General features: G+C 37.7%; 1 protein-coding gene across 3 annotated transcripts; it reads right to left on the bottom strand.

The window, feature by feature from the left end:
- Window positions 1-5,761: 5,761 nt before the first annotated feature.
- On the bottom strand, window positions 5,762-23,485 carry LOC126864258 (chromatin-remodeling ATPase INO80). 3 transcript variants are annotated; one of them, XM_050615402.1, is made up of 28 exons: window positions 23,179-23,485; window positions 22,899-23,114; window positions 22,502-22,661; window positions 22,343-22,422; window positions 22,051-22,262; window positions 21,801-21,974; window positions 21,441-21,737; window positions 21,203-21,361; window positions 20,945-21,114; window positions 20,647-20,863; window positions 20,476-20,563; window positions 20,096-20,387; window positions 19,828-20,030; window positions 19,607-19,747; window positions 19,406-19,527; window positions 19,029-19,324; window positions 18,128-18,410; window positions 17,901-18,044; window positions 17,566-17,821; window positions 17,357-17,484; window positions 17,192-17,286; window positions 16,489-16,561; window positions 15,435-15,593; window positions 15,235-15,337; window positions 14,695-14,807; window positions 14,380-14,565; window positions 13,926-14,280; window positions 5,762-8,054 (listed from the first exon to the last, which is right to left on the bottom strand). In XM_050615402.1, exons 3-28 carry the CDS (start codon window positions 22,633-22,635, stop codon window positions 7,630-7,632), a joined length of 4,905 nt encoding a protein of 1,634 aa, XP_050471359.1. In that variant the 5' UTR covers window positions 22,636-22,661; window positions 22,899-23,114; window positions 23,179-23,485; the 3' UTR covers window positions 5,762-7,629. The 3 variants fall into 3 exon arrangements, with proteins under 3 accessions (XP_050471359.1, XP_050471357.1, XP_050471358.1); XM_050615400.1 differs by having other exon boundaries at window positions 23,258-23,485; XM_050615401.1 differs by lacking the exon at window positions 22,899-23,114 and having other exon boundaries at window positions 23,258-23,485.
- Window positions 23,486-23,748: the final 263 nt, after the last annotated feature.

Genomic DNA, 23,748 nt, shown 5'->3' with positions numbered 1-23,748 from the left:
TAAAGTACCAAAACTACAATACTCATTGTAATATTTAGGAATAAGAAGAAAGAAACCACCGCTCAGGTTCCATTTCTTTGACTGTGATCTTAAATAGGAATTCACGTAAATATTCGTGGTCTATGAATGCCGCTCGATAGATCGGCGTTGTGAGCAGGTAAGAAAGACGTCGTTCAAAAGCACGTTGAACTTGTAACTTATCCATTGAATGGACAGGCAATTAACGTTGAAAGAAGTTCCGACTTGATCGAGGAGCAACGTTTGGAATTAATCTGTACCAGGAGAACGAACTGTTCGTTAGTTGGAAGACCGGAAATTCAGAAATATTTAGCCGGTAACCTTCGAGAAACGAAGAGAATTATTCGCCACCGAATCGAACACCTGTCAGTCGTGGTTGCAACGTGTCCTCGATGAGATCGTGAATCGATTGCACCTCCGCTGGTTAAATAACCAATCGGACTGTTCGTGGAATTTGAAAGAGTGTCGCCAAGCGTTGTATGGCTAATTGCTGCCCTCACGGATCTGAAAACCGGTCAGTTTATGACTCTTGTACTTCAATAATTGATATTTCTCTTGATAAACCGTTCAACCGATAAATGGCTAAAGTGTTTATCGAGAATGAGATATTAATTTGTCGTAATTGGAAGTTCAATCTCTTCGATATATGCTACTGTTTAGAAGTGTCCGGTCGTATATAATAAAAAAAGATTTTCCTTTCTGATCCATTTCTTGTATCCAACGAAATAATGTATAAATAGTATTATTCAATAAACGCGGTGGCGCAAGGTCTGCGAGAATCGCGGTATTTTTGCCACGAAGGAACCGTTTCACCGTTGCTCGGCTCGCGTTTTACTATCGTAGGAATTATTAAAATACCGCAGTTACAGCCATACATATTAATGAACCGGTTTCTATTCGTCACGCTTTTAATTTACAGGATCGTTACATTGTCCCGTACGTGTTTTCGTGCTTTCTATCTCTCACCGCGTTTGACACAGATTTTTCTCTTACCTTAAACGCTGGAATATTCAGCGACTGAAAAATGTAGTACTTTCTTCTTTATAACGTCTCCCTTTAAAATCTGCAATTCCGTTGTCCAATTCGACACGATCAACTGGACTTTGGTTCACGAAAGATACGATTCATTAAGAAGCAAACAGTAGTGTAATAAGTTCGTTTATATTTCTTTGAAACAGCACTGAAAGCTATTATTTTACAGAAGATCTATTTAATCAACGACGTATGTTTCTTTTTCTATTATCCTTCCCAAGCAAATCCTTTCCGATTATTCCAAGATTCTGTTGATCAATAAACGAAACGAATTTCGAAATATTTCTAACACTTTCTGCAGACTTCTAGAAAACAATAAAACTCAATTCGTATAACGAAAAACTCTATCGTTGTGAAAACCGTCAATCTAATTCTGCCATCTCGAAGTACAGTAAACAGACTTTCGTTGGCCGAGAAGTAGACCCACACGGATTCCGAAGCACCTGGCCATCGAATCCACGTTACGTCGTTATCCGAAAATAACCCGGCCGATAAAATTATCGACACCTTAATCGCTGGAAATTTCTGCATCAAAGACGAACGAAGGGCACGAATGTCTTAAAGAGCCATCGAATCTCCTAGATACTCGTGGCTGACCAACGCTCGACCATGAAATCTTTAACCGAGAATTAACATGGTCGATCGGCTCTCGTACATTCACTGGCAATATTCGAAATGTAAGATTGGTCTCTGCGAGCTACGAGAACAGGAAAGAACGAAAGGAAGAACGAAAAGATGCGAAAAGATGGAAGAAAGATGAAGAAAAGATGCATTGCACGCGCGAATGGAAGGTGTGGACTGGAGGTGTACAGCTAAGAGCAGGTGCATCGCAAGATCTCGGTCCTCTCGTTGCTTCTTCTTTCTCTCTCGTGCCACTGTCGGACAATCGATCGATCTGAGGGACATAAAATTGATCGGGTCCGGTTCGTCGATCCTGCCATTCGTCTCTCGCTCCTTTTCTGCCCAGACTTTCCTCTTGGCTGACCGATTGGAAAATTAAACATCGGAGCGCAGACCGCTGCTGCTATTCGAACCAGTTTGCGCGATGACCGATTCGATGCTAGAATTTCGGTAAGTCGATTGTCTTTCCCTTTCGATTTAGAGAAAGAAGAGGCACTCTTGTGGATAATTCGGTGCTTTGTGTGATACATAGCTGGAATTTCGTATTCGCCGAGTTTTGTCGCGTTTGCTTCGTTCACTGAATCGCAATGCATGGAGTTTCTTTCTTGGTTTCAGGAATATGCAACGCTGATTTTCATTTTTATTCTTCGTGTTAGTTCGGTATTTTTCACTTGCTTTAGCTTCGTTTTTAACACGTTAAACATGCTAATATAGCGTAGGGTAAAATTCAACAAATTTTCTATTCGTTGCCCTAAGTGCAAAATAATCGTAGTTTACTGTTTTAGAATTTCTGTAGAATTAATCTACCGTGCAACGTGAGAGAATCTGCTTTCTTGCGATCTCTACAACACGATGCACTTTCGGTGCGACACATACATTGACCGTGTAAGGTGGAATAATTCGCAGTTGTTTTTCGGAATGTAAAGTCCGTCGATTTTCTTCTTTCTGCGTCCCCGCGACCTTCGAGAATTCGCAGTCTGCATAACGCATGCGGGCACCTTAATTGTATGTGTGTATTTTTCATTTACGATCATTAATAGTCCATGCATTAAAAGATCTACGAGGAAAGATGCTGGTATCGAATACTCCTGAAAACTCGTCCTTTTATGTTCGCAATTCTCACAAGTGAATTTGCTAGTGCTTTCCACCGTCGGATATTTACGACTTCTGTCGATTATTTTTAGTACTTTAATACTATAATGATCCTATTAGAGTGATCAAAGGGGCCAATAAGTTCTCATAGAAACTTTATGGACTTACAGTGGTGTATTTTGGAGGATTTCGACGACTTTTTGTAAAATATGCATTGTATTCGCGATATCGAGCGCGAAACGTAATCAAGTAATTAAATTAAATAAAAAAAAAAAAACAGGAGATGTGCAAGGAAGGAAGGAGAGGAAAGTTTTATAAAGAGGATATAATAGGCGCAAATTTGAAATCACTTAAACAATATCAAGCATCAAAGGGCTAATTTAAACACTTGTATTTCGATCAAATAACAAACAATAGAAGATATATAAGCGAAGAACAATGGGAGAAGATGCATTTAAATTCGACGAATCACGATCACGCAGCAATCGTTTACTCTACCAGGTGTGACGGTAATTCGTCGCTTACGGAGGCTTTCATTTCATCGACAGCCGACTGGGCTTTACAGAATCGAAAATGAGGGGGCGTGAAAACGGAAACGTAATAATCGTGGAGTGACCAAGTGGTTGGGGCGTAAATCGAGTGGTACGGGGGGCGGTGTATGATCGGGAACCGAAACGCGTTGGCCCATTTCAACTGTTGGTTCCTTGAGTATCGAACCAGCGAGAATGATCGCCACCGAAGGCAATCACACAGACGATGACGCGACTACAGCAAGCAGCTGCTTGCTTCGCGTCGATGATCACCGCCCTCGGCTTTCAGCCGTGCGTCTGTCGTGTTCTGCCGTCTTTGATTATACAGCAATCTCATTTTCAAAGAATTTCTTGCTTCTTTCGCGTAATTACGTGCGAATCGACGATCATAAGACGACAATGGCCTTTTCGTTTCGCTGCAGAATTTGGAATTTTACGGGTTCCTCTGCCTAGTGGGTGAGATCTCTAAAAAATTCACATGAAGAATAAATAGATATACATATTACATAGGATGAATATTTAATAAGTTGAACGGAAGGTTGCTGCGTTCTTGAAGAGATTTCTTCGTACTGTTCCGCTATGAAATTACCAACTTTTGCCATTAAACCAGACCAGATTAATTCAGCAATTTATCGCGAACTATTGCAACCAATGCTTGACGATAGATCGGCCACATCTCGTCAATAGGAAAGAAGACATTTTCCATCAGGATGATTGTAAACTGAAAAATATTTATCGTACTGCACCGATTTCGCACCATCTGGGTATCGAATGTTCAGGTTGTTGAAGAATTATCTGAATGGCCAAAGGTTCAGAACTTATGAAGAATTCAACGACACCCTCGAAGAATGTTCCTCGTCCAAGCCACAAAAATTCTAACAATTGGTATTAATAAGATCGTGGAACGATGGGAGACGCTAATATGCAGAGACTAATGGAAACTGTATCGTTGATTAAATAAATCGATTCTTACAAAAACAATACAGTGGGATATCGTGGAATGAAAACGTATGGATTTTCCGGTCGTTTGGTCTGTTTCATTTTATTTTATCGTTTGGAATATTTAGAAAAAATGAAAATTGTAAGTGACAAATGTTTATATAGAATCGGCATACTTATGAGTGACAGTGTATACGAGTTTCTTCGTGACGGTGTAAAGAGCCAGTAAAAGAATTGCAACTGGCTCTTTAAATCACTGTCAAACCAGCTCGTTTCCCTTTATTATTAACGTTCGATTAGGGAGTATGATTTAAGAGGACCGACGAAAGGGGACGGAACTGATAATTCCGTGGTAACTGAATTATGGGTTTCCCCGTATCGCGTGCTATTTTCTCGACGCACGTAAATAAGCGTAGAAAGCGGCAAAATAGCAGAAATCGTATCGCAATTTGTCCTGTGCAGTCTGGCCGTGTCTGCAATTTCGATTCGTAACCATGTAACGATCCAAGATCATTTTCTGTTCCTCTTTATCACGATCCATCGAATCAGCGTGCAACACTTAAAATACCCGGCTGTCTGACTTTCTCTCGACATCTTCTACTGTCAACGATAGGTCTGCGGAGTTCGTAAATTTCAGCTACACAGAAACAAACTGATTAAGATCGAGTTTAAACGTTTGCTTCTTGGAAAATTAAACGCTAATCATATATTCAGGGCTCTCTTACGCTTCTATACTAATCACCAGTATACCTTATCTTGGTCACGCTGCACGTTCCTGCTTATATTACTTTTTTTCAACTAACATTACTGTTTATTGCTGTTAATAATCAGAGAAAAAAAAGTGATAAATAAAAAAATATTCGATCGTAAAATCTTTAAATATTACCTTTTTGAATTACTAACGATGGTTTGGTCGATGATAAGTTGAATTTAAATGGCATTTCACGATGTTGATGTAGAGATGAGTGTGCGCTAAAAGCAAGAAGCGAATAACGCTCGTCCGTACGTCGGTGACACTAGCATCGGTTCATCCATTATTCACCGTTCATCCATTTACTTCATTTACCTCGTTCACTTGGTTGTATCGCCACAAAAACCAGTAACCGGACACTCGTAACGCGCACGTCACGATTCAAGGAATGTGCCGTGGAAAATAAACGCAACAACACAGAAATCCCATTCCTGAGAAAGACCCTTTCTTCTTCATCTTTATTTTTTCATTGCTTTAGAAACTATTTTCCCCTTTTATCTTCTACTCACGAGTGAAGTCGGTTGAAGAAACCAGTTGATTCTCAATTTTCAGTTATTTTAAAATATAAAATAAATTTTATTTCTACTAATATACAACCGGGTTAATATAATACAAATTTTAATAAAATACACATTTCTTGAAAGATTTACCCAACTATCAAGAACTATTTATTTATCGTTCATTGTGTAACATATTGACAATAATAATGATAATAATTTAAAGGCACCAAAGTCTTCGGAAAACGGAGAAAGGTTCGGTATAAAATAAACTTCGACAATTAGTGGCCATTTGAATCGTTTATTGCTAATATAAATACCATTCTTTTACAGATCGAATCGACCCAATGACGGTCCATAATGCGCATAAAAAATATCGTCTAACCGAGTCTAATGATGGAATAATGCTACTGAGTTTGACAAGTTGTAATACGTTGAGAGGAATGGAGAAAAAGAAAGACCGAGACAGACAGAGATAAAGGAGAGAGAGAGAGACAGAGAGAGAAAAAGAGGGAGAAAGAGTCAGAAGAAGAGAGACAAGAGAAAAAAGTGAAAGAACGAGGACTGCGACGAAGAATGTTCTCTTTTTCTTTTCAACCCTCACTTCGTCGAACAATCGTTTTATCGATCATCGAAAAAAAAAGAAAATATATGATATATAATACATTTCCTTTATCGATCGCTGCACGAACATCCTCGTATTTTTATTCGTTTCAAATTCCTGGCTATATTTCGACGTTTTTATCGTGTAGATCGAACGATTCTATATACGGCAATTAACTAATCATAAAATAAAATCTAAAAGCTATTCCACGGTGCTGTTTCGACGCTTTGTTCGTTTTCCGTTTCGAGAAAGTGCAAAGAACTTCCTTGGCAAGTCTTCCGGTAATAACCGTGTCTTGAATCGGTCGACTTTTGTCTACTTGTATTTCCTAACGTACTTCTTACTCTTCTTTTTTTTTTTTTTTTTGCTTCTTTTCTTTTCGGCTACTGTTTTCTCTTTACTTTAGTTCTTCGTTGAATTTCCTTGTCACTTGCTTCTAATCGAGCAAGCTCAAACTTGCTTCATTAAGTACCTAATAACGAGTGGCACGATTAATTTGTACAAATTGCCTAAAGGACAGCGCGCGTGTTGAAAAAATTCAAGACTACCTTTTATTTACCTTATTCGACCATTTTTCCCTTTCTTAAGAAGATACGCACGAGATTGTTAATTGTTCCTTAATGATTTATTTAAATATGGACAAGTTATCCTAATTTTATACATACTTTACACACGGCTCGAGAATTTTATACCAGCACTTCTCGAAATCGCTTAAAATACAGGAAGGTTGCGATCGATAAAATTCCTTTATTTCTTAATTAATCGACTTCGGTTCTGAAACATCGCTTCGATACGATGAATTCAAACGTCGAATTATCGAAATCACGTGATAAAAATCCTTTCGTCGAAGACGGAAAGATCTGGGTGACTGGAATCACTTCCGTGTTGTTCGCTGTACCATCTAATTGGATCTAACTTCACTAACGCAGACTAATTTCATTCGCGAACGGAGAACGTCGCTGTGAACAAACACTGGATGTATTTCTTTAAAAGATCTCCATTGCACTATTTGAGCGTAAGATTCTCGCGAGTAAAGTCTATCACTGTAAATCAAGTCCAGGATTTTTAACAAAAAAAAAAAAAATACATAGATATATCTGCTATGTATGTACTTTTGTGTATAAGAAAACAGCAACGAGAGAATAACGATTGCATTCTCGCTACTGGTCACTGAACACATTTTTAGAAGCTTCTTTTAAAAATCCTTCTAACCATTCGACGAAATCAGAATTGATCCGTCAAAGAATGCACAATGTCTCTATGTTTAAATAAGTAAGAATTGCTTACTATAAAATTAGCGTAGAAGCGATTGAATCCTCGAGGTTCATAAAAGTTCAAAATTCCTTTGGATCCAAGTATCTTCCCTTTCATTTAAATTAATTAAAATGTTATTCAGAAATTAGCAAAGAAACGGTCTCGTCTTGCAAAAATTTCAGACGAACGCGATTCAATTGCATTTTAGGCAACACTTCACGAAGATTGTCGAGTTCTGATAGTTCAGGAATCTCCTTCGAGGATCACTCTAAGGAACTCTCCCTGCGAAAGCTAGGACGATCCGCGCGGTTGTTGCGGTTGTTGCTGTTGTTGTTGCGTGTAGAATCCGAATGGCCTAGATTCTGCTGTCGTCGGAGAAAACGATGCACCGGTATTCATCGACGAAGAAGAAATGGATGGACCAGATCCTGAGGCTCGATGCGCTGAGGATTTCTGTTGATTCACACTCGCGATCGTCTGTTGGGATCTAAGAGGAACCGGAAGTGGCCGTTGGACTTTCCGACCGTGATGATGACCGGTAGTACGATATCCTTGGTGACCGGGACCCGTTGGTCTTAACCGAGGTCGTCCTGGACCGCGTCGAATCGTTGGTGCTCCTCCTCTGCCTGGAAGATGGCCCAATGTTCCCACTGATCCCAATGGACTTACCGAACTGGGACCATCACCTTCTGTTGAAACGGAAGTTCCTTGTACCCCTATAACATCAAATAATCATCTTTAAAATGTTACCTTTTACGTTATTCGTTTACATACACTGCAGAGTCTGGTAACTGTAAAACTATTCAAAGATATTCAATTCTTGCACACTATTTAATCGACGACGACGTCTATTTTATTTTGTTCTATTAGCTTCTGTAAATTAAGTGGCTTGTCGTCAAGTACAAACAAATACAAACGATATTTATCCATACTATGATGTTCATCCGCCAAAGCTGCTACAAATAACATTTCTATACCGCCTCACAGAATACAACTAAATCAAACAAAGTCCATAACTCAATATAGATAAAAGGAGAAAGATTCAGAAGAAGAAGTTGAAGAAGATTGCCGAGGTCGAATTTCTTAAATACGAAGAGCCCCACGTTTCCAGAACTACAATCATCAGAGACCACACGTCGAATCGATGAAAGGTTATCGTACGCAAGGAACGTTCTCAATGCGCCGTAGAGAATCGATTGGAAGTTTGTTGGCGCGAAGATCACCGGAGAAAATCGGCGTGCTCGACGCGCGATGGAGACGATAGGTCGCAAGGTAACAAGCGAGATGCCTTATAGGTACGAATTTCGCGGGAAAGAGGACGCGAACACCACGCGGGCTCCTGCAACTTTTCACGATTATAATGGCAGATGCAGGGTACGAACAGGGCCCTCCATTTAACGTGGAGTGGTCTGACCAGTTAATCGGTTATTCACCGGTACACCGCGGCACGGTACGAAGACAAACTCGAGGATCGTGTCACGGTATCTATTCGACTGATGGTAAGCGCAGGAGCCGGCCACGAGGACGAGCACGCGGGGCCAGGAGAGGGTAGAAGAATTTAATGAGATAGCGAGAGAGAAAAATTCTGGCTAGCGGAGGAGGAGGGTGAGTGACAGGGTCGGAGGTCAGTAGCCGAGCAAGGATGTACAAGAGGACGTTTTCTCTCTCTTTCCAGCTATTTCTCTCCCTTCTTTTCTTTCTTTCCATCCTTCCTTCTCTCTCTCTCTCTCTCTCTCTCTCTCTTTCCTTTTTCCCTTTCTTCCTTCCTTCCTTTCCTTTCGCCTATTCTTTTTCCCTTTTTCCCATTCGCACACAGGCTTCGCGCTCGTTCGAGTCGTCGACATTCCTTGGCACGTTTTCGATCCTTTCAGGAGACGCTCTTCAGCCACCTCGGCGAAAGAGAGGAAGTTGAAGTGGCCACTCGGCAACAAAAGGCTGAAGAAGGTAGGAAAAGCACGGGGGACTCGTTTTCTCATTATAGCAGGCGCGCTTTTCTGGTTTTCCGTGCGCTCGATTCTAACGAGATTTCCAAGCAGCGCTTCTGCATGCGGATCCTCGAACGCGTACGCCAGTTCCTTCGGATAACAAAGAGCGTCCTGGAGGTGTACTTGGTGCTGCTGACGCGATCGCAGTTTGCAGAGCGTTGAACCACTTCTAAAGGAAGTAGTAAGGGGGAAATGGTAAAAGAAAAGTAAGGGCGTTGAACGTTTTCGTACAAATGTAAAAGATGTTCGCCGTGATTGAAGAGAAACAGCCGTTTACGGTATCGTTAAGTTTGTGTGTTTGCCGCCGTCAGTAGTGAATAAAAAGAATTATGCACATGGTATCGTTTGAAAATGTCAAGGTGAGTTTTAACCTTTTACTAAATCAAACATTCTTTGACCATGTTATAATTGAAGAACATTTGTTTCGTCTGCAAGGAATATTTAACGCTTTCAAGACTAAGCGTTGGGAGAAAATTCGTTTATTGATTATCGATAGCAATAAATAACAATTTTGGTTCAGGAAAAGTAGTATACACAGGAAAGTTTAACGCGAAAGGATTAGTATATCAATGTGTTCCTAAAATTAAAAACTAACTATTTTAATATCCAGAATAAGATTAACGAAAAACCAAGTGAACGAAAAATGTTGAAAACTTTTAGCAAATCCTAACTCGACATTCAGTCTACCATAACATGATCGTTCAACGAAAACCTAAAGGGAGAAACGAAGAAAGAGGGGAAAATGAAGGGAGAGCGGATGCCTAATTGGTTTAATATTCAACCTAGAGCGAAATCTGAAGGGAAGAAAGAACACCGAGGGGTCGGTTAAAATATTTTCGCATATCGAGGGTCCCGCGATTCCCGCGAGAAGCACGCGTGGGTTAGATCCGTGGCGGGAGATAGAGTTTGGTGTACGCGTACGAAGAGGAGGGTTCTCGAGAAGTTTCGAGGTAGCTGGAAGGACGAATGGAACGCGAGGATCCGCGGAATGTCGACCGTCCGGCTGGCAATATCCTTGCCCCGTCCTATCTTCCCGCATTATCCTGCCGTATCTCAGCCGTACAGCACACAGCCAAACTCTCATTCCCTGCCCCTTTTCGTCCTTTGCCATGGCGCGGCTTCTTTCGCGGTGTCTCGAGATGCTCTCTCGCCTCGAGCATCCTGGAACCGGAGAAAATTATTGCATTCTAAAGCAGAAGACAGTGAAATAGTTTTGCCGCTACCCTCCGGCTAAACGACCGTCGTTCCTGCCCAATGAGGATAATGAATCGTCAGATTCTCGTTATCGTAATGCCGACGAATGGCCTCTCAACTAAGGGAAGGTGTTTTGATGTCCCTGAGAGAGAGAAAGAGAGGGAGAGAAAGAGAGGAGTTTTCGGTGATTCTGAAAGGACTGGATTATCGGAACATTTCGAAATGATCCTTTGAGGTACGATACACTAGCGTGTACAAGTATTTGAACGTTGACTTTCCAAATTCTTCTCGTACGATGAACAAAAATAAATGATTAACTGGCTAAATGTTAAACGTAAGTATTTTTAGTAGGATTGCCTTTCATCAATAATTGAGAAAAATACATTTTTCGAAAAGTTTAAAAGTGATAAAAACTCGGTACCGAGAGGCTCAAGAGCAATTACATTCTACGTCTGATAACATTTCAGAGAGAAAGAACAATTGGATTGAATGGTAGGTAGCTGAATCATCGCGGAAGTAGGAAGCTCGTAGCTACAGAGGTTGTCTCAACCACTCGAACTGGTTGGAATTACTTTCCGTTACATGACACGGAAATATGATGAAAGCAATGCGGACGAACAAGATGACACGGTACGGTACGGTACGGTGAGGTACGGCACGAATCCACAAAATCCAACCCTCTTAGACCCCTATTCTCGATGCAAGCAGGACTACCTACTCGTGGCGAAAAATTATGCAAACGGTTACTCGAACGACGAACACGCCGATGCCTGGATATTTGTAATTTAACTAACGAAATTTGATCGACTCTGGGGAACGAAGATCGAACGAGATTCGATGGAAACCGTTGATTTCGTTACATTGGTAGATATGTTAACGAGAATGGATTTCTTCGAGAAGTATAGTGCGAGCAGAATTTTAGAAACGCAGATGAGAAAAGAGAACGTCTCGCGGAGAAGAGTGCGCGTTATATCGCTTACTTTCGTGGATGCATCGATCGATATGTCTTGCTGTTATTCGCAAAATATATCTGAAACGGAATCTTTTATCGTCTCGCGATACGAAAGGACAGAAGATAATGTATTTTCATTAGAGTTCAAAGAAATCAGAAAATGCAGTGTCGTCTTTTGTTGTGCATTTTAAATTACCAATTGTAAGATAAGGTCAAATAACCAGTGCGTGAAAACCTATAATCAGCAAATAAAGTTAATAGAATAATATTGACAGAAATGATCGATACTAACGAGACAGAATCGTATATCAGACTAATGAGGCATTGTTTCGTCGCACGCGGGATAAAAGCGACATTACACAAAATAATAGGAATACATTTTTTCCTTAGTGACAAATCCAAAGATTTTTATAAAAGATATAATAACGCAATATCTATATACGTAGATGGACAGTGTAAATTGAATTTGTAGAAGATATACTTTAGTTGGCAGAACTTATGCAGCTATTTAATACTAAAAAAGAATCACCGATGGAAATAATCCACGGAAACTGTAAAGCGAAAGAAACATAAGGAAAATGAATAGAGGAGAGGAAGAAACGAGGCAAAAGAAAGGGGGCAGAGTAACGAAGTGATAGTCGAAAGGGGAAGGTAGAAAAGATGGAGAGGGGTGCGAGCGAGTTCCAAAAACCTAAGAAGAACATCATCGATCGCAGCTGTCGCGTTCGCTCCGCACCTGCTATTGTCCGCTCGCCTTCCAGTCGACGACAAGTGAGAGAGGGAACGACCCCTTTCCTTTCCGTATATATAACACGAAATAGCGTACGAGCGAGCGCGCGTGCATGAAGGTGGCGTGTACGTTGCCCGCGTAAACTTCGGTCCACGTGTCGTTGCGTGAGGGCCACCTAAGTGCGGCTCGCTTTCGTCGGGCCCTCTTCTCGCTCCTCTTTTTCTCCTTCGCTTCTATCTCTCTCTATCTTGCTTACTCGTGGAACTTTCTTTCCTCTCCTTCTTTGTCGTTCGAAACTTGCATCTCGCACGACACAATGCGTTATGCAACGATAGGATCGCGGCACCGAATTAATCTTCCAAATAGTCGACGATCAAAATAACGTTTCAAATATAATTTGAAGTAGCTTGACACGAACCGTTCCGTAGCTTGGAATAACTTCAAATAGTTTCGAATAAATAATTAATAAAAATAATTATAGAAAATGTGTAAATGTATAGAAACATCATTCAGTTATCTTCGGTAAAAAAATTGCAAGGACTGCTTACAAGATTTAATGTTATTTATGATTTAATGTTATTATATGTCTAAAACTTTCAGTCTTCTCAAGCACATTCACCCGTCAATAATCATCACGTATATACACATGTAACCTAATAACGAAAAAGAGAAAACAAAATCAGAATAAAGAGCCCCAAGTCCATCTAAACCCGTCATCCTCGTCAATTCAAACCACACTTCATTCTTGCAAAACAGAACATGACCACTGACCAACTAACAAAAAAACCAAGATATCCCCGTCCCAGAAGACGCTACATAGTACTTGAACGTATGAAAACTGCGGGCGAAAGAGTGAGTCACAAAGAGGGTGGATATCTCCAAGGGTAAATCGCGTACCCTTAGGAAGAGCGCCAACTGTTCGTCGCAACACTTGCGCGCACATGTAACCGCGAGGGAATTTCGGTGGATTTCACGTCAGTCAAGGGATATTCGCGATGCCCAGGGGTGTTTTCTTTTCGCACCGAGACCAAAATCCCATGAGAACTGAACCAAGTGGTGCAGTAGATGCAAAGGGGGGCTCTGGATCTATGAAAGAGTCAGTCGGGATTAACGGTGTATCGATTTGAGGGTGCGTCACGAAAAGTCATTTGGATCAGGCAAGGGGGACATTTCGAGTCGGCCCCCGAAAGTTCTTGCTTAATCCTCTTAGCCGTATCGTCCAATACTCTACCAGAGTCAGCATGCGTTTCTCAGCGATTTAAGCTCGAGTTTCAAAGGTGAATGTTGTTGAACCGCTTGAAATCTAACTGTGTTCATAGAAAATTCTCTTCCCGAACGTATTACGCATTCTGCAGTGTACAAATAGGGATATTAGATAATTGTTAATCTCGTTGATGATCTTCATTATTCGTGGTAACGGATTACGAGTAATGCATATTTTATATTAATGAACTCGTTGCGTTACGGCCAAAGTGCATGCTTAAATATTCATTAAGAGACATTATACAATTTCGCGTATCGGCGATGAATCTACTCATTCAACTGGATTAAGTGATCTAATCTATATTTCTGTACGTTCCTGTGAAAAATCCTTGGCACGAATTATTATACAGCTACTAATGCACTTTAATTTTTTAATAGGTTTTAGCCTATGATGCTATCCACCATCAACGATAGTGGATACTCCTGCCTTTTAAGCGACAAATCTAACATACTGAATACTTGCCATGTTGTAGAGCGTGATCATTAGCTGTACCACTACTGGTCGGAGATAAAGATACCGGTGATTGAGGACTGCCACCAAGACCTTTGGACGGTGGATGAAGCAGAAGGAGGCCTCGACCCTTTCCTCCAACGGGTCCTCCTCTACGAGAACCACGAGGTCTTCCCCTCTTGCTAGTACCACGAATCGTAGGCCTCATCCGAACGCTACTTCCGCTGCTGAAAGACATGTGGTGATCGAGACGGTTGACTTTTCCGGGATCTGCAAACTGACCCGCTCGAGATTGTCGACTGTCGCCAGAAGATACTCCCACTGGACCATCCACATCGACAACCAGGCCATCGTTGCTCGTCTCGTCCTGAACATATTAAAGTATTTCGGATTTATTAATTCTATTATATTATCATTTTTGACAGATCTAATGCGTCGTCAATTCTTGAACAGTACTGACACATACCTCTGATTTAACAGGACTGGTTGGTACGCTATAGTCGTCTGCGTTATCGAGGATCTGTTGATGATTATTAATCTGATATGATGGAACACCACCACTGACTAGAGTGCTTTCATTGGAATTAGCTTGAACAATGTCGCCAATCTTGTCACCGTTAGCATCAGACAGACAAGGCTTCTTTACATCACTCTGATAAAAAATCAGAAAAAAATAAAAATAAAAAGATAGAAATTAAGGAAAAATAAGAAACATTCCATTAATAATGGGAAAAATTGAGGATGAAAAAGAAAATAGCGGCACTAAGGGCGCCAGGCTTACCTTGACCGGAAGCGCGGTTAACTTCCTCTTCCGGTCCCTCTCCTTGTGGTATAAGTTCGACTCAAGTCGGGTATCCTCCGCGTGCTGCTTTCTTTCCTCGCTCCGTTGGCTGTCTGAAATATACGGACAGGCTTATATACGGGGACGTTCGTTACTTCTTTTCTTATTATTATTCGTTATTAGAGCATTAGCATAACCTAACGAGCATAATGTAATTGCATCCACGCTCTTTCCTTCCCCTATCTTCTCTCTTTCCCTTTCTCTCTATCTTATTGTGTGCCAGCTTGCGTCCCGGTACGAGAATACAACTGAAATCGCGCTTCAGCAAGCAAAAATGCAGTATAGTATTCTTTATTTACATTCAAACTTTCATTCAGCAAGATTATAGAGTTGCTTGTTTTATGATATCCTTGGCTATTCATTTTATCCATTCACACTTCAATAATTGTAAACATGTCGTAACAATGTAATAAATTAAATTGTAAAAAATCGTTAATAAATCAATTAACGCTCGAATAAAAATTAAATAAAAATATTCACATTTGGCTTCGATTTCCTCGTCGTCTAACAAAAGAGAAACGACTTCCTTGGGCTTCAGTGTGTCTGGTTTGAAATTTCCTCCACTAATTACCATACGTTGTATCTGCAGAAATTTTAAAATTACATTTCTTTTACTATTAAAAAATTTAATCTTTCGAGGATGATTCTGATGTAAATTTTCAATTTTGAATCAAGTGTACCTCACTCTTTTCTCGAGCACGTTGCAGTATCCTTTCCTCGATAGTTCCCTTGCAAATTAATCGATATACTGTAACCTGTTTCGTTTGACCCAGCCTATGGGCTCGATCCATAGCTTGCTGATCCACCGTAGGATTCCAGTCGCTATCGTAAAAGATTACCTGTGAAATAAGATTTATTTCTATTGCAGTTAAATCATCATTCATGAAAAAATGTGTACAACTGCTTTCGTGGTAAAAAATACCATCTTTTAATACAAAAATTAATGATTGAAATTCAAATCATATTTATATATCATACGCGACGCTCTAAATAAGGACACTTCTCTTTCCACTCGATATTCGAACGAGGGCATATGCAAATCGTAGGCTTCGCTAAATTAATGCCTGCAGTCTATGTTCGTGCACTTTCGTACTTAACAGAATGTAGTTTCGGCAATGCAGGAGAACGACCCTGACTAAAGATTCTTATCGATTCTACCATTAATCTGTGGTATCACTTTATTTGTAATCAAGATATACGATCTACCGTCACAGTTTCTTTGGACAGAGGAGAAACTTATGCGAGTAAAATTATGTTGTAATTAAAATCACAATAGACTGTCTCATCGATGAATACGTTCTTGCAGGAAAAGACCAATTTATTCAATTATTCTATCAGCAAATCGTAATGATATAGTTTTATATATGATCTAAGAATTTTCTATAAATCTTTATCTATCATGTGTATTTGTACTTTTTTAAAGTGTTTTCATGTATCACGCAAAACGATATTAGATTATGTAGGATATCAGCCTTGTTAAATCGATGATGGCAAAGTTGAATAGTGAAAGCCAATGCATATCGTGATTAAACGTTATCTCGATAAAAAAATAGAATCGCCATTTCTCACGCTATGCTCCTTCGTTTTCGATCAATTACAATCGTTCCCTAAGTTTCGTGCTATTTGTCCTGGACGTCGAAAGAAAAAACAAAAGGCGAACGCCCGACTTTGTGAAATCGTAAGGTGAATACGTACAAGGTACGAACCGATAAAGCATAGTATAAGATTACTAACCGTATCTGCTGCAGTAAGGTTTATTCCCAGGCCCCCAGCTCGAGTACTCAGCAGAAAGACGAATATGTCCGCCCTGAAACACGAAACAGTCCATGTAGATCGAACAGTCGAGTACGACACGTTTTGCATGTAAATTAATTCGGTACACTGGTGGTGCACTTAGAGGATTTCCAGTATGAAATATATAAGCTGAATATGTTTTATCGCTTTCAAGATTTCCATGATCCGATTGTAATTTTGATAATTGGAAACATAGGTGAAAGGATATTACATTTTTCTTCTTTGCTTTTTCAAAATTCAACTCAAGTTTGAAATAGAATATGTTAACAGATAATGACATGGCTAAAATGGCATTCATGGCGGGCAGCCAAAGCTGTAGCTGTCTACAAGACAAGACTGATTCGCCAATTAATTCGCGTGTTAGTTATGCGCAAGTGAACAAAGGAATGACATGCTAAGAGGCAGCGCCTTATACATGCAACATGATGCGTAGTTGATATATATTTTAAGCAGCACTAAGAAAAAATTCATTCGGTTTATTAATGATATATTCTCATTAAATTAATAGACGACGCTCGTTTCGATCAATAGGTATTACAACTTTTAACCGGCATAAAATTACATGCGAAATATTTACGAATTTCCACAAAATAATCTAAAATTCTATGTTATCCAAAAATTAAGAAAGAAATATAACAGTTACCTTTTTTGAAAGTCTGCAACCATATCTCGTCGATCTGAGATTTTAGAAGAACCGTCTAATCTCATAAAAGTATGTTTCCTATGATACATGTACTCCTGCAATGAAGACATGATATAAAATCTTGTAATGACTATTTCTTCAAAGATCCAGATTAAGTAAAAATACCTCTAACAAATCGATCATTTTTGTCATCTGAGAGTAAATAAGGACTCGATGGCCTTGTTCTTTAAGACGACGTAAAAGACTATCCAAAACAGAAAGTTTTCCAGCATCTGTTACTAAAGTTTGCTTATCTATAACAATATTAAAAATAAAAAGAATGTTGTATTAAAATGCATATGAAAAATCTACTACAAATCAAAAAAAATTCTTACCCGGTACTATAATATTTGACCATCCATTTATAGGAGTACATGCAGAAATTCCACCATGCGGTTCTACAGAAAATGTTGACGTCATCTGTGTTAAACGAAAGCTCGAGTTCTCTTGTGACGCTGTAATAGAAAAAGCTCGTTCACAGCCAAACCAAAGAAGTCGTTGACCAAACTTCCCACCGCATTCTTCGTGCCTTCTCCATGCGCATGCTGCGGAACTATTACTAACGTATAATTTTCGAGGACTAGCTTGTACCTGAAATTAATATTCATTAATTATATTAGATTTTCCATTGTTTTAATTTTGAATTGATTTATTGTATCAATTTAAAAACCTTAGGAAAAGTATCGCAAATAAATGGTGGAATGGTGGTCTGTTGACAATGTCTCATTATTGGTGGCCTAGGAAAATGGGGATGCTCCGGTAACAAAGTCACTTTTGAGTCTTCTTGTTCAGCTTTGGTAGAAGGAAGTATTCTCTGCAATATATACATATATATACCTTAATTGGATTAACTCATCAAATAAATATAAGAAAGAAGAAATAATATTAATTCTATACCTTCAATAATTGATTAGCAACTTTTTTACTGCTACGTAAAATTCGATGAGCGACAGTCTCGGGCATTGAATGAATAACATGAGTTGTATGCGTATATACAGGTTCTCCTTCAATTATCTTTCTTGTGAATATTAAATCCTGCAATGTATTCGTTGATGAGTCGATTTTTCTAGATAAAAGGAACATCTGGTTCATAGGTATCTCTGTTCTCTCGTCAGCATTCCAATCCTCCCAGTAATGCATCATTTTTATTCTCCTCTCCATTATAGTTGCGAGACACAATCTAAGCGTAAATGATAAAATAAATATTGTAAAATGTAGTATACTATATACAAGGTCATAAAAGAAAAGATTCATTACTTCTAGGGTAGATAATACCCTACCCTAATACGACCAAATGATGAAAAAGTGTCCTAATAAATATGGGTCAAAAAATTAATATTTTCAAAATTATAAACAATTTTTTATTTCGGTTGAGCGACATTTTCATTTAAGGAGCTGCCATATCATGTGGAAACAAAGGGTTGTCGTTATCATTTCTTCTTTTCTTGGTTACAGAATATTTTTTAACATATTCTTCTTCCATTTCCACAAACGCTTGACATTTTCCTACCTGAAAATTGTGTACTCTTTCAAAAAATCCTAGACATGTTCTAGCTATTTCACTGGCATTTTGTATTTTCCGATGTATTTGATCTATGTTATTGATTATTGAAGAGTACACTATAAGAAAATCATCCACTTTAACCGAAACAAAAAATTGTTTGTAACTTTAAAAATATTAATTTTTTGAGCCAAATTTGTTCGGACTCTTTTTCATCATTTGGAGAGTATGATCTACCTTAGACGTAATGAGTCCCTTTTTTTAATTACTCCGTATTTAACATAAAGAGTTATGTACCTGAATATAATACCAACGATAAACACTTTATTCATTTCCATTGGAGACAAATTTATAAATCTACTAAAAGAAAAAGAATTTTGGGAAAAGCTTCCATTGCCATCATGAAGAGTCCGATGTATATATTCAGTAGCAAATATAAATAGCTTATTATACAACAAGTAATCTTTAGATGGCAATGAGAGGTGCCTCAATCCTTCTGTATATAATAATGCAGGCATTTCATAATATTCAGTGTGCATGAAAAATGGAGATTTTGCATCTCTACGCTCAAAGAGTTCTGGATGATTGCAAACCTAAAATTAATGAAATAGATATTAATATGGCGTGTGGATAACATGAAGAATATGTTAAATTTTAAATATATCGATTATTACCTTTCGGAATTGCATGACTAGATTCATAAGATTGGATGTGAAATTTTTATCATTGGATGCAGTGTCACCACCACCCACTGTATAGTGTAAGAGATCTTCTATCCTAATCTTCTTTTTCAATGCTGTCCAAAAAATACATTATGATTTTTTAATACTATAAAAAACGTAAACTCCTAATATGTAAAAACATTACATTCTTACCTGAATAAAGTAACTTTTGACGAGTAGTAAGAGGACAATATACCATCACTTCAATTTTATCAGACAATTCATTCTCTACATCTTTCTTTATTCGACGTAACATGAAAGGCTTCAAAATCATATGTAATCTTGATAAATGCTCTAAATATAAAGAAAAAGTATTAGTGAAATATTATTTTACTATATCATTAAATAAGAAATATACAACAAAAATATATTACTCTCGTCAATCCCCGTTTTATTTTCTGCATGACTCTCGATATCTTTAGAAAACCATTCGTTAAATTCATCGTGAGAATCAAATAAGGTAGGCATTATAAAATGTAACAAAGCCCACAATTCTGCCATGCTGTTTTGAATAGGTGTGCCACTAAGTAATAATCTATTGCGACAGCTGAATCCAAGCAATAATTTCCATCTCATACTGTAAAATAGATATTATAATATCATTCCTATAAAATATAAATAAACATTCGAGTAAACACCAACCTGCTGGTACTTTTTATAGCTTGTGCTTCATCTAGGATCATATATTGCCATTTTATTCTATTGAAATACTTGTAATCAGTAATAACTAATTGATAACTCGTTATCACTACATGAAATGAAGCTTCTTTCGTATGTAGATCTTTAGTATCCCAAAACTGTCTTAGTATTTTACGCTCTTGTGGATTGCCCCAATAAGGAACTACTTTAAACATTGGGACAAATCGTGCCATTTCTTGCTGCCAATTATGTAACGTCGAAGCCGGTGATATGATTAAAAATGGTCCCCATACAGCTACCAAAAAGTAAATTCATTATATTACAATAAACAGTTTTAAATGTTTTTGAAGTACACAGATTCGAGTATTTATTAAGTAACTTACAATATTTTTCAGCGACATGACACAAAAATGCTATGGATTGTACAGTTTTTCCTAAACCCATTTCATCTGCCAAAATTCCACTAATACCCTAAAGAAAATGTCAAGAATATTTACATAAATACATTTCTGATATTGCATTATATATTACAAGAATTTAATACGTGCACCAACCTGATCATACAAATTAGCTAACCAATTCATTCCTTTCAGTTGATAACCTTTAAGGTTTCCTTTAAAAATCGAAGGTTGTGGATGTTCCAAATTTTCGGGTGTATCGCTAAGCCGTAGTTCCTGAGATGCGGTTGCCGTATCGAACTGTTTTGCCCGAGCTTTTTCATTGTCAAATGCTTCTGTAGCATTCTTTTTTGCTTTTTGTTTCATAGCTTCACTGTTTGTACATACATCAAAACATGCCAATATATAACATATATTTGTTTACCAGTATGTATAAAAAAAATAACAAATTTACCTATCGTAATCATCAATTCCAACAAGTCTTGGATTTTTTTCTTCGTCTAATTGATTTAAAATCCGCAGTTGCTCTTCAGGAGAAGCTTTCCCCAATTTTCGAGACATAAAATGTGCATAAAGTTCAGTTTGTGTAATAAGAAAATTTAATTTCCTTTGTTGTCGTTTCGCCTAAATTGTGAAATAAGATAAATAAAGTGTATTTGCGTTTTGCGTTATAAATAAAACATACTATATAAATATAACCAGTGTTAATCACCTCAATAAGCTCTACATCCATTTTTCGCTGTTCTTCAGCTTCCTTCTCTAATCTTCTTCTTGTTTCACGTTCGACTCGGTCATAACGTTTCCAGTAAGATTGCATTTCTCTTGTAAGGCGTTTAGCTCTCCATATAGTTTCTTTCATATTCTTTTGAGACTGTAAAATGTAAAAAAAAAATTGTTTCAAAAAATGATTTTGCATATAAACAAATAACAATGAATATAGTAATACACACTTGCATAGCTTTTTGTCTCCAATATTTCATACAATGCTGTGCTACTTTTTTACAACTAATTAATATTTCCTTATGATTATTGGTTTTTGCCCTTTGTACTTTTCCCAGTTCTTTTTTGGACATCATTACCCAAATTTTTCTTCTTCTCATAGCCATCACTTCTGGACTTTTATTGTTATGCTTTTTTCTGCCACGAGGGCGTGGTTGATGGCGCATTATTGCTTCCAATTCAGCTTCATCTAATTCTTCTTCTCTAGGAATTGTACGATCCCATTCATCATCTGGATAATCGCCTTCCTAAAATATTTATAACAGCATTTTATTTCTGAAATACATTGTATCAATTTTTATTCTACGTACAGGATAATCTTCCAAAGATCTATGGCGCGGTAACTTTTCCTTTTTTATTTTCATAACTTTTTTTTCTGGCTTCTTCTCTTTTTTCTTTTTATTTCCAACTATTAATTTTTGATGCTCTAAGAACCTATCGTAATTGGATAATAATCCAGCACTATAATATTGATATTGAATATTCTGAAAACAAAAATTTTATGATATTAACAATTCTATATGTATATTTTGCTGATTTTAATTTAAACTTTAATTTCACCTCTGGTTTTTGGTAAAAACGTGCTTGATATTTTTTTCTAAGTATGTGAAACTTTAACATTTCCTGAAAATCTTCTTCTGTAATGGGGCTATCTGTATCAGATCCTGAAGCTGAGCTATCCGATGAGTCACTTAATAGGATATCCTGCAACCAACGACGTTCTTCTCCCACACTTGACATGTTATATAGCCTCAGTTTATTAATTCGTTCCTCTGTAAAATTAATAGTTATGAAATTATTTGTACAAAGTGTAGAATGACCTTTTATAAAATACTAAAAAAAATCTACAAACCTTCTTTTCGAATCAGAACATTATCGAGATAATTATCTGATCCTTCAGAAGATTCCGATGATACAGATTTATCATCCTCACTATAAATATCAACAAAGTAACAATTTTTTATAAGATTCCTTATAATTCTTACTTCATAAAATATAAAAAAGAAGCTACCTAGTAGGGTCTTGAAACAATTCATTAATTTGCCTTAAAAAGGGCTGTACATTAAGACTACGCTCCAATCTTTGCAGATGCAAAGGAGGAGCCATTTCCGCTTCCAACCTCATTGTGTTTGCTCTATCTGTCATTACCAGTTTGTATAAAATTCAACAACCTACAATAATGAAAGCATATCGTCAGTAATAGATATTGGAATCTCTTATTAGTATAAAAGAATCAATCTCTATCGTATCTTTTATAACATATCATATTCAGTAGATCTAATAGCAAAAAGAACTATTCAAAGTTGCAAGCTTCATTTAATGAATCACTCAATGAAATTTATTAAAAATATTAGTATTAGTGAGCCCGTTGTCAAGGAAACAAATATTTTATCTGTAATAGTACGAACCTAATATGACCCTGTGGTTATTTGACATTTCATAAAACATATTAAATGATTTTGGTGATACATGTTACATAGACAACAGGAAATTTTTTTTTACGTAATTCGTACGCAGCATGTAGCAAAATAAAAACATCTATCTTGCGTTTTGTATTAGTAAAGCATATAGGATTTTGCTGCTTACTGCATTGCCACAATGCTAGATTGTTTATTTTGTGTTTCCTGTAACGGGCAATACATGTTAAAGGCATGTAACCGCCGTATGGAATTGTATGTAACCAATTACATTATATAAGGTGAATGACACGATGAATCGAGCTGGTGCGGTTATAATTTCGCGAAATTATTCGATAGTTTTGGATCACCTTCGGTTTGGTTAGAAGTAGCCCCACTTATTTAGCACGTAAGATAGGGTCGACCGCGAGGAAATGATTCCCTTTGTTCACATCGAAATTGGGTGTATCAGACGGAGGGAAATACATAGTAGAAAGAAGCCTAGAGAACGCAGACATTTGGCGTGCCATAAAACCAGGGCAGGGATAGGGCATATTGTTGGCCACCATTTTTGTTTTCAGTAGGTGGCGCCAGCTTAACCAACGTATAGGAGAACCATAGCTCTGTCCATAGCTTTACCAACGTTTATTGCCACGACCTAATAATTTTATTGTTTATTTAAATTTAATATCATACATATTGTTGTATCTCATAATATTTCATACATGTTATTTTAATGTCTTAATGCAATTTGCTGTCAAAAATTTCTTTTATTGTATACCATCGGCCTAAAAGAAATTATAACGATAAACAATTGTAATTTAATTTTATGATAAAATAAAATTTCATTTATATTTGATTT

This window comes from Bombus huntii, chromosome 3 (genome assembly GCF_024542735.1).
Source record: "Bombus huntii isolate Logan2020A chromosome 3, iyBomHunt1.1, whole genome shotgun sequence".
In the NCBI taxonomy this organism is placed as follows: domain Eukaryota; kingdom Metazoa; phylum Arthropoda; class Insecta; order Hymenoptera; family Apidae; genus Bombus; species Bombus huntii.
This window is presented reverse-complemented; position numbering and strand designations above follow the sequence as displayed.

What these genes read in the sequence shown, in the direction of transcription:
- LOC126864258 (XM_050615402.1), bottom strand. Translation starts at nt 22,635, where the DNA reads ATGACAGATAGAGCAAACACAATGAGGTTGGAAGCGGAAATGGCTCCT. An exon ending in GTCAAATATTATAGTACCGG is followed by an intron (nt 17,485 to 17,565) that starts GTAAGAATTTTT and finishes ATATTGTTATAG; the next exon opens with ATAAGCAAACTTTAGTAACA. An exon ending in TGATCACGCTCTACAACATG is followed by an intron (nt 8,055 to 13,925) that starts GCAAGTATTCAG and finishes TTGATGTTATAG; the next exon opens with GGGTACAAGGAACTTCCGTT.